This window comes from Lepisma saccharinum, chromosome 5 (genome assembly GCF_977018435.1).
Source record: "Lepisma saccharinum chromosome 5, izLepSacc3.1, whole genome shotgun sequence".
Classification (NCBI taxonomy): Eukaryota; Metazoa; Arthropoda; class Insecta; order Zygentoma; family Lepismatidae; genus Lepisma; species Lepisma saccharinum.
Window position 1 is genome coordinate 48,325,457 of NC_139233.1, and position 13,212 is coordinate 48,338,668.

Here is a 13,212-nt window from a genome sequence, read left to right on the forward strand (position 1 = left end):
CTTCACTAGGGAGAATTCGGTGGAAGGTAATATCAACTACCTGGACCTAAGTATTACTAAAACTGAAAAGGGGATAAAGACAGGGGTGTTTCACAAACCCCTGGCAGGCAGTCTTTATATTAATAAGGCATCGGAACATTCAAGTAGGGTCAAATCGAATGTTTATTTAAACTTTTTCATAAGGGCTGAGAGGTTATGCAATAATGCCGTAGAAAAAGAAAAAGAAATATCGTGGATAATAGAGGTAGGAATGAAGAATGGATTTTCCGAATATGAAATGAACGTGTTAGCTAGGAGAGCAAGGAAGAATATTTCAAAGGGGAACCCCGATTCTGATAGCAGATTAGAAAAGGAGGAAAAAGAGGAGGGAGGATTGGATAGTAAAGTTAACTATGTTGGGATACCGTACTGTAAAGGGCTCACTGAGAAAATTGAAAAAACAGTGAAAAAGTATGGTGTGAAATGCGGGACGAGAGCACCTAGAAATATTGAAAAGCATTTCACGGATTATAAGAGGGGGGGTAAAAATTCGAGATAACCCTGATGAACAAAAAGGGGTGTATAGAATTGAATGCAATTGCGGGATGGAATATATTGGACAAACCGGCCAGAGCATGCGTATTATATGTTGCGAACATGATAAGAACATCAAAGAAAGCGATCCGAAAACGGGGCTTGCAGAGCATATAATAAACAGTGGGCATAGAATAATAAAAAGAGAGGTTGTCAAAAAAAGTAACAGTAAATTGGATAGGAACGTGTACGAAACGGCATTGATATGCGCGGGACACAGAAATAAACTGAACCGGGACGAGGGCAATTTAGATGACGTATGGATTAGCTTTTTTAAAAAGTGGGACAATTTGAATAATAAAAGGGCCCCGATGGGCTTCCATGTCACATCGGAAGTAAAGAAAGCAGCCGAGGTGGAACGGGAATTTTCCTTGGATTGGTGACGAGGGGAAGAAAAAGAGAGGGGAGGGATCTATCGTGGGAGGGGAAGTACCACTCCGCTGCGCGGTGCCATCTGCCCGCTCGCTTCACCTTGACAGGGAGTTTAGGCTCTCAACGGCCACTCCAGTTTACCGTAGCGGTGGTTTTACATGTTTTATTGTGAGTTTTAAGGGGTTTTTAGCAAAGTGGTTTTAATTCTGTATAGGTCAAGCACTATGAAGCGTTTTTAACCCGAACCTTTTACCCAGTATCCTTACATGACACTTCTCTGACATGGCTTGATATTCTGAGCTGAAAACGACAACCTGAGGAAGGAAGCAGTAAAGCTTCCGAAACGTCGTCCACGTAAGAATACATACTCACTTGCGTAAGTAGACCAATTTGAATGCTCTAACGTATTTTTGTTTATAGATAGTGAGTAACACGCACGTAACCAATATGTTATCTGATACTTTACTTGTTTTCAAATATACCATGTGACACCTGCAGAATCTAAATATCCTAGAAATTAAGCAAAACATATAATTTTCATTATTTTTGCAACAGTATTGTGGGGAGAAATGGATTTTGTAATTAACTGTTAACTTCATGTGAACTATGAATATTTTAAAGCAAAACAGGTAGTATGGGTAGTTCTGATGGAAAACTTGTATATTAAAATTTATAAATATTCTGAACTGCTTTCAATTGTCACAAATCTTCAAGCATTGATATATATGGGAATTGGTAAAGTATTGTCACTAATATCAGTATAGGTTCAGTACTACTGTGGCCTTATTTATTATTTTATCTACTATTGTATGTTACTCCATTAAAATATTTATTCATAGGCTGCAGACTTGGAGAATAAAGTGAAGATATGCCAGCGATCATTCAAAATATTGACGCAAGTGGTTGGGTTCAATCCAAATGATGTCATATTTGATCCAAATATTCTCACTATTGCAACTGGAATTGAAGAACATAATGTATATGGAATGGCATTTATTGAGGCGACAAGGATAATAAAGGTGAGTGGTTCGTCTAATCAGAGTTTCAATATTGCTTGTCAGTATGAGTGGTTAGTGTAACTTGCTGTTAAGCTGGAGATGCACGATAATTTGAATTTCCCAAAAATGTGACCATGGAGGGTGCCAAGATGACAAAGTGTGAAGTGCAAATTTAGCTGAGAACGTTTCAACCTTCTAGCAAGGTCTTCTTCAGACTCTGCACCAAGTACAAATGTAACAAGGTAGAATAACTGGAGAAAGTTGTACTTTCTGCTCTTAATGTGTTTCCACAGGTGTGCTCATATTTAACAGGGGTGTAAGGGGTGACCTTCCACGTAGTACACCCAATTGTCAACCTCACTTCTACATAGTACACACTAGACTGCATTTTGCAGAGTAACGAGGCTCTGGCATCTGGCCATATGGCCAGTAAAATTCTGTGTTGTGCTGTTTTTTGTCCTTATGTGTGCTGAGTGTCCCTTTACAGCCTCAGCTTTTAACCAGTCAGAATATTTTAATATTTTAGTTGTACGACATTACAGGTATGTTATTTTAGTTATGGTAAGGAGCTGGACCCCGTATAATGTGATGGGTGCAAAATAGCCTTATTGTTGATGCACCCAAAATTTTAAATTCATATCCATCACTTTCCATATCACCCCACCATGTCAGGTAAATTATCCAATGCCATCAAACCATTTAAAATCAGGTTGGCACACAAACCTGTATCCCAAATTGGAAGAGCCCTACCCAATTTCAAGAGATACTTACCTACACCAAATTTGCATCCTCTGTTGTCTTCAAAGCCACATGCCAATGCCACAACAACTACATCGGCAGAACCATCCACGCTGTTCAAGGACAGACCTATGAACACACAAAAGATGCCAAAAAAGACACATCAGGGTCAGGCCTTTCACAGCTCCACACCACAAACCACTCCATCTCCTCCACATCCATACTTCACCAAACCTGCTCTATCGTAGAAACCACTATCTAAGAAACCCATGCCATCATCCAACAGAAACCAGCACTGAACCTAAACAATGGATAGGCACACCCAACTTGGCATCCCACGACCAACCCTGTAATCTCATAATCATTTAATGGTGTTTATTAGGCTCTAAGAAAGAATTTTTATAGATATGAGAAATGTTTAATATGAGTCTTTCCCTCTTTTCCAATGCACCCCTTTGGCAGAGAGAAACCAGACAACCCTCGTAGATACAGGACTAAAAATGTTAGAAAAGAGCACTAACCTTGCAAAGTCCGATGTGATAAGATCCACCTCCGCATTTGAAACTCTGGCATGAGGACAATGTTGCTAGGTTAAGTTACGGTGAAGTCTATAGTTGGCATATTTTCTGAGGTTTCAGAAAGCTTGGTGCTACATCCTTGAACCTAAATCTCTAATCTCTAGCAATGAGGAGAATTTTTTTTTTATTAGTACAGGTAGACGTTGCTTTAAAGCCTCACAATGCCCTCAATGTCTCTACCATCTGTGAGGGCCTCTTTTTTCAGTTGGAAGAGGGATGCAAGGCCATTTGTACCTTACAGCCTTGCACCGGAGAACCAACTACCAGGAATGCTGCAGCGACTTATTGGCGCCACTGTGCACTGGACCTGGCAACTATGTCGATTGCATCCGTTTCTAAGGAAATATGGTAAATTCGGAGCATGGTAGATTCTTAATTTTGAACCTACGATTACCAAAACTTACAAATCCAAGTACCACATCAGATAACCTAACCTAACAAATTACTTAGCAGGCTCAAAATGAAGAACCATTCTCTTTAAAAATATTAATAATAATATTTGTATTTTTTATCACTTTATAGTACTTTACACTGTTTAATAATGAATCTGTTAACATATATTTGGGAAAACGTATTGTTTTTTCAAGAGGAGAAGTTTTCTTAGAAATAGGTTCTCCTATATAGTACAGTGGTAATATCATAGTCTTTAATCAAGGGGCCATTGGTTCAATTTCCCCAGTGGAGATTGGAGACACATTGAACAGTAGTTTGGAGTGCATTTTTGCCTGAAGGTCCAGTGCTGATTAACCCGTCTGAGTATAAAGTGTACTTAAAACAAATTTTGTTGCAGAATTATGAAGTGTATTTTGCGTTACGTCAGTTCATATATTTCCTTTTCATTTGCTTCTTCCCTTAGAACTAAAGTTGTAACTAAAATAATATTATAAGCATGCTCCAGACAATTTCAGAAAGATTAACTGTGTGATTACATTTGTATATTCCACATGAGAACTATTTATTACCCTTAATTGGCTCAGTTATTATCTACCCACATTGTTTGACACATCTCTCTTACATCTCACATATAAATGAAAGAAGCAATACTTTATTCCTCCAACAGATTGCAACACGGTTATCATTTTGGATTTTTAAATTTGAAAACAGTTATATATAAAAGGGAGAAAATATGAATAGAGAGAAGAAATTAGAAAAATATACGATAGATAAAATGAATTCAAGCATATTTTCCGTTATCTCGGTTATGTAGAAAAAGTTATTGTAAACTCCAAAGTTTCGGAAGTAGTTATTTATTTTAGTTTAAAAACAAAAAAAAATGTAGAATGTACTGTAGCTTCTTGATGGCTCTTATAAGATAGTCTTTTTGTAGGGATTATGTCAATAGCCAGGCACACCTTATAACTTTTAAGATTTAAATCAGAAGAATTACGAACAAATATACTTAACATGTTGTCTTTTCCTCTTCAATGATTGTTGAGCTCCCGTCTGCTGCTAGCTTGCAATACAATGAGCCATTAAATAACGAAACATGTACTGGCTCACTTATTATCTACCCATGTTGATTTCATGCATTTCTCATACACCTCACAATACCTTATTTCTTCAACATATGGCAAAACCATTATGATTTTGGATTTTTAAATTTGAAAACCATTATATATATACATGTGAAAAAGATAAAAAATATGAATGGTGAGAAGAAGTTTGAAGAATATACAATAGATAAAATGAAGTGAACCATATTTTTCGTTACGTCAATTATGTACAAAAAGTTGTTATAAACTCCAAAGTTTCGGAAGTTATTTAAAAGAGATCTGTAATACATAATAGCGTAGCTTCTTCTTTAGGTTAGTCTTTTCGTAAGGGTTGTGTCGATAACCGGTATATTTGAAAGGGTTGTATCAATAACCGGGCATGCCTTATAATTTTAAACAGTAAAATGATGAACAAATATACTTAGCAAGTTTCTTGTCCTCTTCAATGATTGCTGAACTCTCTCCTGCAGATAGCTTGCAGTACAATGAACCATATTAACTAACGAAACATGTGCAAATTTCATAGTTTGCATATGCCTCAGAATACCACTTCAAATATTGTCTGAGATACATTACTTTGAACACCAAACAAAACAAACAATAGGTGATACAAAATCCCAACAATATGCACACATGTAAGCCATGAACATGTCTAACACTTGAAATATTCACGCATGATAACACGAAGATTGCTTCACCGAGTGTAATTGTGGATCCCACTGAAGTATTTAACATTTTTTACACATTTCATATCTGAGCTTGAATGGTACCAAAAAGGGAAGGGAAATTATACTGCAACCGGAACCTAATTAATTTTGCATCGTCTATTCACAGTGTTTTCAGATAGTTCATGTTTGAAAACAAAGTATAGAAAATATGATACTGAGTTAGTTGGTTTGGGTTTCACTTTAAGTCCACTTTATGCACAGGAAGGCTAATCGGGACTGGATTTATAGTTTAAAGTGAGATCCGAACCACTGTGCCATGTGCTTCCACCAGGTATCGAACCCAGAATCCTTTGATTACATAGTGAAGACAAAAATAAGAAAGATACTTAGTCACATAACAACTATCATTAATAATTTAAGCCTAATACCTACTTGCCGTATTATGTATTTCCATTACCACTCACATTAAAATCACATTATATATATGGTATGATTTTTTTGTAGTTGCATAGCTACAGCCATCATTTCTCAACAATGTCTAATCATTGTTTAATATTTCAGTACTCTAATAGCCCAAGACCAAAAGCATTCTCTGCATCCATCTTTTAAAATTAATTCATTGTTGCAAAATTATGAAACTAATTTTTATCTTGAAAATAAGACAATATGTTTGAAGGGTATGTGGTGTATGTTACCTCAAAGTTGAAGAATGAAACATAATGGGAAAGAATTTTTACCTAAATCCATATTCTCTACAAAAATTTGATTCTTTTGAACATGTATACATATAAAATTATGTATATTTATGTCTTTGATCAAGGAAAAGAATATTTAAAATGGCTTTTAGAATTTGAATTTAAAATTTTGGGTGTGTGAGCACAGGCTATTTTGCACCCGTCACATTATACAGGGGCCAGCCCCTTATCATTACATATGACAACTCTAATGTTGCATAACTAAAAATCTTAAAACCTTTTGACTTCTGTTAAAAGCTGAGGCTCTAAAGGGGCACTCAGTACACACAAGGACAAAAAACAGGACAACACACACAAAATTATACTGGCCATAGTGCCAGTCGTCAGAGCCTCGTTAGTCTACAGTCCAGGGTGTACTACGTGGAAGTGAGGTTGACTTTTGGGCCCCCATGTGGAAGGTACCCCTTACACCCCAAAATGGCTTTTAGAGTAGGTGAAGGAATTACATACTAGTTCCCTTATTAGAGATGATAAACTAAACTTTAGGTTCAGTATCCATGTATATTGACATGTATGACACATCATAACTGGAAAACAATTGAACAATTTCAGCTGTTTTGTGCACAAACACTGCATAACGAAATTGTAGATTTAATTAGTACATTGTAGATTAATTTAGTACATTCTAGAAACTGAATTATTGTAGGCTAACAACAATATGGCGGCACCTGGATACATTTGTGGATTGTCCTGTGTCTTGAGCCGAGTGCCTCTTTACAGCTCAGCTTTTGTCGTGTGGATATTTTTGGTCTCTTGGTCTCTACACAGGTTGATTTCAGTCGCAATTTAATTCAAGATTTAAATCAGGTAATTTTTTTAAAAAGAAAATCACTGATTTAAATTACTTTACATAAATCATTTATTGAATGTACAAAAGGATTTTGTAGATATCAGAATTACTTTTAGTGAAAGTACATTAATCTCGCAATCATTTAATGGTGTTTATTAGGCTATAAGAAAGAGAAAGAAAGGAAACAAAATATATGTACTGATGGGGTGAATATCATGCAAGAGGAAATGTAATATGTAAACTGCAAACACACTTAAATTTCTCATGATTTAAAATTCAATAATTGTTATAGGCAAAAATAGCAAACATTTTGTGTAGAAAAATATACAAAAATACTAGGTCTGAGCCGATACTGATACCGATGTATCGGTATTGGCCGATACCAGGGTTATCGGTATCGGCAAGTATCAGTTCAATTTTTTCCGCTGGTACCATCTGATAGCAAAGATTTTGAGTGGCTAGAGCAGCCAAGAGAAACAACTCATTTATCAAGATCTGTCCTTTTCAAAAGTTCGTTCACCCTTCCTTGACAGGTTGGGGTCCTGCACAAGAATTCCATGTTACTTACTTACAGTCCATGTAGGTCTTTGGCCTTCCTGACTACCTCTCTCCATTCATTTCGATCCTCTGCTTTTCTTCTCCATCCTTTAACTCCTAATCTTCTTAGGTCATCTTCCACGTCCTCTATCCATCTTTTCCTGGACCTACCTCTTCTCCTTCTTCCTTCCGGTTTTCCATTGAATATTTTCTTGACAACCCGTGCTTCTTCCATCCTCTGAACATGCCCAGCCCATCGTATTCTACCCTGTTTGATCTTCACTACAATAACTGGCTGCTTAAACAATTCCTGTACTTCCATATTTGTTCTCATTCTCCATCCCTCTTTATCTCTTACCGCTCCAAATATCCTTCTCAGTATTTTCCTTTCCCACCTTAACAACCAATATTCCTCTCTTACCGACATCACCCAACTTTCTGAACCATACATTACTATGGGTATTAATATTGTTGTATATATTTTAATTTTTGTGTTCCTACTAACATTCTTAGATTTAAACACATTTTGCAAAGAAAAATAGCATCGATTTCCACTTGTTATCCTTTCCTGTATTTCTGTAGCTGTCTTGTTATCTGCTGTTATTATTGAGCCCAAATATTTAAAGGCTTCCACTCTTTCATATTCTTATGTAAGGTTCTCTTTTGGTTTTATTTGTGTTCACTTCCAGTCCTAGTTCTTGAGCTTTCTCTTCTAATACTTGATAACTCTCTTCCATATTACTTACGTGAAATTTAAAAGATTTCGTAATTCCGCGTTGCACAATTTAATGGTTCAATCCTATTAATTTCGAAGATCCACTGTCTTCATTCACAAAAGGGTACGGCGTTTGAAGCGGAGATGGTACTGCGTCAGTACATTGTTTGTTCCCGGGCGGCGGTGGTTGCCTTTCTGGTGGTTGTTCTCTTCCATAGCTTGCTTATTCCTTGCTATTAAAGCTACATCATCTGCATATGCTACTATTTGTGTTACTCTATTTAAAATTGTTCCTCCAGGGTTGATTGGTAGTTGTCAGATTACTTTTTCCAATGCTAAATTAAATAGTATTGTAGAAAGTAAATCTCCCTGTCTCAGTCCTTTCTCTACTTTAAACATGTTTGTCATTTCCTGTTCAACTCCGACTTTACATTCCGTTGTTTTCATTGTCATTTTTGTCAGTCTTATCAATTTCCTTGGGATTCCAAACTCTTTCATTATACTGTAGATCTTATTTCTTTCCAAGCTGTCGTATGCTTGTTTAAAGTCGGCATATAGTTGGTGAAGTTATTTTTTATACTCATAGAACTTCTCCAGCACTTGGTGCAGTAAAAATATCTGGTTCATCGTGGAGCGATTTTTTCTAAATCCTGCTTGGTAATCTCCCATGATTCTTTCCATCCAATCTTCCAATCGTGTTGCTAAAATTTTACCAAATACTTTATAAGTTCCATCCAGTAGTGTTATCCCGCGGTAGTTTTCACACTTAGCTTTATCACCTTTCTTATGTATCGGGCATATTATTCCTATTGTCCAGTCTCTGGGCATTTCTTCTTTTATCCAAACTTCTTCTATCACTTCATATATGGCCTTCTTCACTCCCTCTCCACCATATTTCAACAACTCCGATTCTATGCCATCTTCTCCTGGCGCTTTATTATTCTTTAGCGACTTTATTTCATCTTTTACTTCCTTTAAAGTTGGTATTATCTCTTCCTCACTTATTTCTTCCTCTTCATCACTTTTCCCCTCTTCTTTATCCTCCTCATTGGTTCCGTTAAGTAATTCACAGAAATACTCCTGCCATCTTTCCATCATCTTTCTTTTGTCTCCAATGAGGTTTCCTTCTTTATCCTTGTAAAAAGCTGCTCTGGGTTGGTATCCTTTCTTCAAATCTCTTGTTCTCTCATAAAACTTTCTTATCTCATTTCTATCTTTCATTTCATCTAACTCTTCTATTTTATTTCTCTCAAACTGTCTTTTCTTGGCTCTACATGTCTTATCTGCTTCTCTCCTCTTTTCTCTATATTCTTCCACTACTTGTCTTGTTCTCCGTTGAAGCATCCTTTTTCTGACATCGTTTCTCTCCTGTATTAGTATTGAGCATTCTTCATCAAACCACTGTTCTCTCTTCTTGTTTTGTTTCTTTCCCAATGTATCCTCTGCTACATTACCTATTGCTGTTTTTAATATTTCCCACTTACATTCTAGTTCTCCTTTCTCCCATATATCCTTTTTTGTTTCTAGTCCCTCCATGAGTTTTTCTTGGTATTCCTCTCTTACTCTGGCATTCCTGAGTTCCTCTACATTATGTTTCATATTCTTACTTTCCTTTTTTGATCTTTTCACATCAATTTTCTGTCTATACTTGATTCTCACTAGATGGTGGTCTGTGTCTCCATCAGCACCTCTACAACTACTGATCTCCATAATATCTGTGGCATGTCTCCTGTCTATTATAACATGATCTATTTGGTTTTTCGTGCGGCCGTCTGGAGACACCCAGGTCTCCTTTTTTATGTCTTTTCGTGGGAGCCAAGTACTTTTAATTACCATTTTCGTACTGCTTGCAAAGTCTATCAATCTCATTCCGTTATCATTGCTTACTTCATGCAGGCTTTCTTTCCCAATTATGCTTCTGTACATCTCTTCTCTTCCTATTTTGGCATTTAAGTCCCCTAGTATGATTTTTACATCGTGCCTTTGTACATGATTTATTACTTCTTCTAATTTTGAGTAAAAATCATCTTTCTCCTCCTCCTCTGCTTCTTCTGTGGGGGCATACACACAAAACATTGTGATATTGAAGAATTTTGCTCTAACTCTGACTGAGCACATCCTATCATTAATTGCTGTAAAGTTAATAATACTTGGTTTGATAGACTTTTGGATTAGGAAACCTGTACCATTATTACCAGTTTCTCCTCCACTTTACATCAGTATATGTTTTCCAGACGTTATCATTCCTTGTCCTTTCCAACGTGTTTCTTGTAATGCTAACACTTTCATTCCATACTTTTCTATTTCTTCTCTTATTTCTCTCAGCTTTCCTGGTCTCTTCAATGTCCTTACATTCCAGGTTGCGAGCATTATATCGGTTTTCCTTCTCATTAGCCTTTTCTTTCGCCGGGACGTCAACAAATTATCCGATCTCCTCTGAGGCAATCTTGTGGTATCCGTAACAAGTTATTTTGACTGGGTAGGGGAGTTAACCCAATGCCCAACCCCCAACCTGGAGGACCAGGATTTATTTAAGGTTTACTCCCCTAGGTAGGTTGGTGTTGCTTTGCCTTCGGAGCCCTTCCTACCCCTTGGTTTTCTGTCAGGGTATCCTTCCCTTAGCCTTTGGGGATCCCTCCCCTCCCTGCAAGGCAGCAGGGGCTGTGCTTATTTAATGGCGGCACTTCTTTGCCATGTCACAGTGCTGTCTTTGGGGATTTATGGGTTTTAATGGGTGTGATCCTGCCACAGATTACTCTCTCCAGACCCTGATAGCACTGCCGCCTTGGTCCGGGACTGCTTATTTGGCTATGCCGTATTCGCAGCTAACCATCATATCTGATGGCCATTCACTATCAACCACCTACGACCCACCCAGTAGCTGAGGTCCGCCCTGGGGCCAATTTTTTCAGCTGATACCATGTGATAGCAAAGATTTTGAGTGGCTAGAGCAGCCAAGAGAAACAACTCATTTATCAAGATCTGTCCTTTTCAAAAGTTCGTTCAACCTTCCTTGACAGGTTGGGGTCCCACACAAGAATTCCATGTACATTTCCGAAAATGATGCACCCTTCTGGGAAGCAGACTACAAGATCAAAGGCAGATCTAAAGTGAAAGCGCTGTACCCAAACGTGACATTGAAGGCATGTAACTGTCTTGTTGTCAACGTGACATTTTTAAAACTGGCATTATTATAATGCTAGCCTCATTCTGGAGTTCCTGGGAAAGGGATGAATGTTGCTGTGGGAGGGAGGGTTGTGCATTTTCTTCTTGTGCTTTACCCTTCTGTGTGACTGCTGGCCGATACTGCAAATGACAAAGAATAACGGACAGCAGGACATATACAGAGCTGCCAAATCAGCATTAAATATATCTGTGTTTGTGTATATTTTATGCCGTTTTCCTCCCTCTCCAGGTTAATCCAAACGATAAGAATGTTTTTACATTTGTATTTATTTTGCATTCCTTGTGCAAGCTGTACGCTATATGCAATGAAGCAGGGACACCTATAATAATACACCGATTTTTTCGGTGTATCTGCAACACTTTAACAATGCTTGCAACTTTCCAAAAACTTCTTCTTTTCTTGCATCCTCTGGGTGTAGGATGTCACAGGACATTTTAAGTGATATATTGCTGTATGAGAATAATTTTGGAGTATTTTATATCATTATCATTAATAGAATGTGATAATTTTTGACTCCGTAAGTAGCCTTTGTTATTTTAAACTGGAATTATATAAGTATCGGCATCGGCAAATGGTGGTATCTGCTCAGCCCTAAAAGATACTAATCATGTTAAACTGTGAAGATCATTATCATTAAACTGTAAATAAACATGGCAGCTGATACTTTGCAAAATATCATTTTTAAAAAAATGCCAAAATTCAGCAGCAAAGACTATAAAGAAATATTTTAAGTTACAATTATAAAGTACATCCAGAATGTTTTATTTTCACTGGAAGAAATGTTGCTGAAATGATTGTTCAGTTTCGTTAACACACTGAACAAACATTTCTATAGTAGGTTCATGTATACAGTATCAGAAACAGAAAAATGTATATTTAGAAATAAATTTTTATTTGCTTTAATCAAACTATTCAAATATTTTACAGGGTCATTTACTAGAAAGAGCCTTTCTATAAGAAAACATATATCTATATGTATTGTGCCAAGAAACATACAAACAATTTCAGCATGTTTTTTAAAGAAATTATTTAAATAAAAAAATTAAAAAATGATTTTTTAAATACAAATTATTATTTTTATCTGCCCTGATAACATGCCTGTTGAAGTTTTTGTGCAGAAAATAATATTGTCTACCAGCATTTTACTGTGTCTTTAAGTGAAACTTTAAATACTTATTTGTACTTTAGAGTATTTCTGTGTTCATCTAGGAAACATGTCCTGGTTGCAGGATCAGTGGTGGTGTGTCCAATATATCTTTCTCATTTCGGGGAATGGAAGTTGTACGTGAAGCAATGCATTCAGTGTTCCTGTACCATGCAATAAAGGTAAGTGGAATGTTTTCTATGATAACAAATCATATAATTGTTCATAAATTTTATATGTGATTTTTCCACACACTTTTATTAATATTTCTGACATATGATTGGTTTTAAACATGTTTAAAGTCAATTTTTGAAACATCAATAAAATTAAGTTAAATCATGTATTCATGATAATGTTGGCACAAGGTGCAGGCTTTGATTTAATTAACCCTTTCGAGGCGGAGCCTCCAGATGACAAAAGTAACTGAAGGACGGTTGACGAATATTTCGGCAAACACATATCTTTGTAATAAATGTTCAATAAACAGGAAACCGAATAAAAAAAACACTGAAGCTTTTTGGCTTTAATCTGCAAGCATCCACCTCACATCTGCCATCATCGCCGGGTAGACTCATGACATCATTGTCATGTCACCAGGCAGATTGTTAAAAGACACAACAAAGCCCACGTGTTTTTCAAGGCTTTATAAGTTAAAGAGCTCCAT

The 13,212-nt window shown here is 36.6% G+C and overlaps 1 protein-coding gene across 1 annotated transcript in view; it reads left to right on the plus strand.

The window, feature by feature from the left end:
- Positions 1–250: 250 nt before the first annotated feature.
- Positions 251–13,212, plus strand: part of LOC145988019 (methionine synthase-like) — a 52,866-nt gene continuing 39,904 nt past the window's right edge. The window contains exons 1-3 of the mRNA XM_083122856.1: positions 251–394; positions 1,785–1,964; positions 12,614–12,730. Of these exons, the coding sequence (XP_082978982.1) occupies positions 251–394; positions 1,785–1,964; positions 12,614–12,730 (441 nt within the window). The remainder of the gene's footprint in view (positions 395–1,784; positions 1,965–12,613; positions 12,731–13,212) is intronic.